Source organism: Dendroctonus ponderosae, unplaced genomic scaffold, assembly GCF_020466585.1.
Source record: "Dendroctonus ponderosae isolate FM_Combo_2020 unplaced genomic scaffold, Dpon_F_20191213v2 Dpon_F_20191213_220, whole genome shotgun sequence".
NCBI lineage: Eukaryota > Metazoa > Arthropoda > Insecta > Coleoptera > Curculionidae > Dendroctonus > Dendroctonus ponderosae.
This window is the reverse complement of record NW_026018386.1, coordinates 17,493-21,926: the sequence shown is the minus strand read 5'-3', so window position 1 is coordinate 21,926 and position 4,434 is coordinate 17,493. Positions and strand designations below refer to the sequence as shown.

The 4,434-nt window shown below is 41.2% G+C and overlaps 1 protein-coding gene across 2 annotated transcripts; it reads right to left on the bottom strand.

Moving 5' to 3' along the window:
* Positions 1 to 241: 241 nt before the first annotated feature.
* Positions 242 to 2,445, bottom strand: LOC125503670. 2 transcript variants are annotated; one of them, XM_048664403.1, is made up of 3 exons: positions 2,033 to 2,445; positions 1,504 to 1,973; positions 242 to 1,470 (listed from the first exon to the last, which is right to left on the bottom strand). In XM_048664403.1, exons 1-3 carry the CDS (start codon positions 2,428 to 2,430, stop codon positions 1,460 to 1,462), a joined length of 879 nt encoding a protein of 292 aa, XP_048520360.1. In that variant the 5' UTR covers positions 2,431 to 2,445; the 3' UTR covers positions 242 to 1,459. The 2 variants fall into 2 exon arrangements, with proteins under 2 accessions (XP_048520360.1, XP_048520359.1); XM_048664402.1 differs by having other exon boundaries at positions 242 to 1,973.
* Positions 2,446 to 4,434: the final 1,989 nt, after the last annotated feature.

The following is a 4,434-nucleotide window of genomic DNA, read 5'->3' as shown; positions in this document are numbered from 1 at the left end:
GGAGATTTTTTTTTATTAATCCATTCTACTTATTAAATACAAAAAATACGTAATATACCGGCGGGAAATTAATTTGTAGTTAATATATGCACCTAGAGCTACTGTTCCTGGTTATGCGCCTTAGTCGATAAATGAATTATTGTATAAAAAGCTAACAAATGTGTAAAAAAGAAAAGCGTATTCGTACTTAGAATATAGAGATATATACATGGAAATTCAGGGAATACCTTAATGTGCGCATTTTTGTTTTGTTTTCCCGCTGTTTGGTTGATGTAAAATTTCAAAAAGCCCCGAAATGTAAAAGAAGCATATTTGAGTAAAGCGTTGAAATGCATGCAAAATTACCGCGTGGAAAACGGGTAGAGAATTTCACAGATTTTCGTTTCATTCGGGTCCAATCGCACGGATTGACGTAGAAAAACGTTTACAAAAATATGCGTTATGCAGATGTAGGAAAATGAACGGCTTTAGAGCGTCCAGTTTAAGAAGCTGTTGCAAACAGTCCCATTTCTCCCTTAACAATTTCATATAGAAAACACCGAAGAATTAAACACACGTATCTATCACTGTACTGATTTTGTACTACGACGCTATTTAGCTGAAAATACTATTCTTAAAAGTAAAATATCACATGCTACTCATATAGGGAATTTTCGGGGAGGAATGAGTAACGACGGCTACTAAATCGCGCCTATTTATCTCCTATTACTCAAACCTCGCAAAATGTGTTAAGTATTGCTTCTAATATTTGCTGATTGCCTATCGTAGATTACATAAACTTAGCCTAAGTGTATTGAAAAGGTGTGATAATGTTTTTTGGACATTTGGTAAATATTTCGAGTAAACGAATCATCCGGAAACCAACACCCAGCGCTTTAGTCGGATATTCGACCTGCTCTAGTTGCTAATCCTATTCTAGTTCACCCTGTACATTGAAATCATATTAATACTGAAAGAAACACACCACGCCTACACATGCAAACATTTCCGATCGATCACAAAGTCCTTAAAGTTAAAAGAGTTAAATTGGATAATTAATACAATTCGAATGTCGCATCGGGATGCAATCCTGAGACCATTACGGGGGTTTGGTCTCCAATAAACTATTCAAACACCCCCCCTAATAATAAGAATAATAATAATAATTTATGAATATAATGCGCCTGGGAAACCTACAAATAATAAATTCGTTTATACTGGAGGAAGCAATTTTCGCTTAAATGAACCTGTTCGCAAAAACTCCGGCATTGTTAGGCCACATTTTAAGCGACTTCCTCGTGTCTTTGGCTTCAACCGTTCCTATTCAAAGCGGGATCACATAGAGTAGAACACTTATCACAAAGCAATATCACGTTGGCAAAATTAGCGGATTTCTTGGCAGTTTTGCCCAATTTAGTGACAACATTCGAAGGAGAGCCACTCAAAACATGGCCTAACTACGCAACTTACGGTGGACAAGCTAATTGGCTTCCGGCAACGGTTCCTCGACTGGATCTAAATTAAGCGATTCTGCTGCTGCATCAGTGCTGACTTCGTCACTTGAAGCAGCTCTCTCTTCTGGCGATGAAACCAAATCGGCAGATCCTCCAGTGCTTGTTCCCGGAAGTTGAACGCTTGTTCCCGTAAATTGAACGCTTGTGCCCGGAAGTTGAGTGCTTGTTCCCGGAAGATGAATGCTTGTTCCCGGAAGTTGAGTGCTTGTTCCCGGAAGTTGAGTGCTTGTTCCAGGAAGTTGAGTGCTTGTTCCCGGAAGTTGAGTGCTTGTTCCCGGAACTTGAGCGCTTGTTCCCGGAAGTTGAACGCTTGTTCCCGCAAGTTTAGGAGTTTCAGAAAATTGGTCAGCCAACATCTGTTGGGACCTTGTAAACGGCCTCTGCGTGCCCACACGCGTGTCATCATCTCTCCTAACGGGTACCTGGGATCTGGCCGGGCTGCTATTGGGCTGGTTTGGATTCTTCACACTTGTACCGAGCCTAAAGAAGGTTTATTATATATATAACATTACCAGTGTGGGTGTAGATCAACTACTCACATGCACGCCAACTCCTCCCCAGTATTGAGTCTGTAGAACTCTAAGAGACTGTGAACATCGTAGAAAGCCAGTATGTGGTCGAGGGTGGCAACGTAAATGCGATCTCTGCCCGATTGGCTCGATTGGTCGACGTAGGGAGCAGCTGAGATGTTCTTATGGTAAAACCGGCCCTCGAATATATAGGAGATGATCAGGGTATTATCCCGGGAGTTGCTGTTGCGAAGCAACCATGACCTGGAAGAGAGATCGATTGTTTCAGTTCCTAAACAGTTAAAGGCGAATTTGCTGTCTAAATGTGTGTAAGGAGCCGTTTGGAGCCTCAAAAAAGCTCCTGAAATTTTGAAGGTCTTTGATGTGTTCCACTCCTGATATCTCCGGAATGGCTGAAGATATCGCATCAGCTTAAATAACCATTTTGATCGAGAGGCTCAAGGGCTTTAGTTTACATATTGAGCTTTATCAGATATTCCTAACCTCTAAAGAGATAGAAGCCAAAATATCTATAAGTGGCCATGAGGGTCTCCGACCGTCAGTGCTTAATATATGGAAGATGATCGGGTAATTTTTCCGGGAATTGCTTTCGCGAAGCAACCATGACCTGGAAGAGTCATTGATTGTTTCACTTCTTTAACAGTTAGATACAAATTTTCTATCTACATGTCTGTAAGGAGCCGTTTAGAGCCCCTAAGAAACTCCTGAAGTTCGGGCAGTTTCTTCGGGCCTTTGCAGTTTTCCACTCCTGATATCTCCGGAATGGCTGAAGATATCGCATCAGCTTAAATAACCATTTTGATCGAGAGGCTCGAGGGCTTTAGTTTACATATTGAGCTCTATCAGATATTCCTAACCTCTAAAGAGATAGAAGCCAAAATATCTATAAGTGGTCATGAGGGTCTCCGACCGTCAGTGCTTAATATATGGGAGATGATCGGGTAATTTTTCCGGGAGTTGCGATCGCGAAGCAACCACGAACTGGAAGAGTCATTGATTGTTTCACTTCCTTGACAGTTAAATGCGAATTTGCTGTCTACATGTCTGTAAGGAGCCGTTTAGAGCCTCAAAGAAGCTCCTGACATTTGGGCAGTTTCTTCGGGCCTTTGCAGTTTTCCACTCCTGATATCTCCGGAATGGCTGAAGATATCCCATCAGCTTAAATAACCATTTTGATGGAGAGGCTCAAGGGCTTTAGTTTACATATTGAGCTCTATCAGATATTCCTAACCTCTAAAGAGATAGAAGCCAAAATATCTATAAGTGGCCATGAGGGTCTCCGACCGTCAGTGCTTAATATATGAGGGATGATCGGGTAACTTTTCCGGGAGTTGCGATCGCCAAGCAAACACGAACTGGAAAAGTCATTGATTGTTTCACTTCCTTGACAGTTAAATGCGAATTTGCTGTCAACATGTCTGTAAGGAGCCGTTTAGAGCCCCAAAGAAGCTCGTGACATTTGGGCAGTTTCTTCGGGCCTTTGCAGTTTTCCACTCCTGATATCTCCGGAATGGCTGAAGATATCGCATCAGCTTGAATAACCATTTTAATCGAGAGGCTCAAGGGCTTTAGTTTACATATTGAGCTCTATCAGATATTCCTAACCTCTAAAGAGATAGAAGCCAAAATATCTATAAGTAGTCATGAGGGTCTCCGACCGTCAGTGCTTAATATATGGGGGATGATCGGGTAACTTTTCCGGGAGTTGCGATCGCGAAGCAACTATGACCGGCAAGAGTCATTGATTGTTTCACTTCCTTAACAGTTAAATGCGAATTTGCTGTCTACATGTGCGTAAGGAGCCGTTTAGAGCCTCAAACAATCTCCTGAAATTTGGGCAGTTTCTTCGGGCCTTTGCAGTTTAACACTCCTGATATCTCCGAAATGGCTGAAGATATCGCATTAGCTTGAATAACCATTTTAATCGAGAGGCTCAAGGGCTTTTGTTTACATATTGGGTTTTATCAAATATTCCTGACCTCTAAGGAGATAAAAGTCAAAATATCAACAAAAAGTCCCTGACTCTCAGGGCATAAACTATTATCATTTTCCTAAAGTACATATGCCCAAACCATTCCTCAGTTTTTTGATAGGCCGTTTCGAGAACTGTTTCTAGGTGGTACTGAAAATTCCTAACCAGCAAAACGATAGAAGCCAAAATAAAAAATTAATTAGAGGCTCTCACCGCTTAAAACACCCTGCATCTCAGAAACAGTTGCAAATATCCAGATAGCCGTTAGTAATTTTTCACAACAGGTCTGAAAATTCATCAGAGTTTCCTAACCTCTAAACAGATCATCATCAAAAATATTTAAATTTTGAGAGCAGGGAGCCTTCAAACACTCTCTAAGTGTCTGAAACTGGAAAGTCCTTCCGGAAAATCTGCTACTYATTCTAACCTCTAAAGGTCG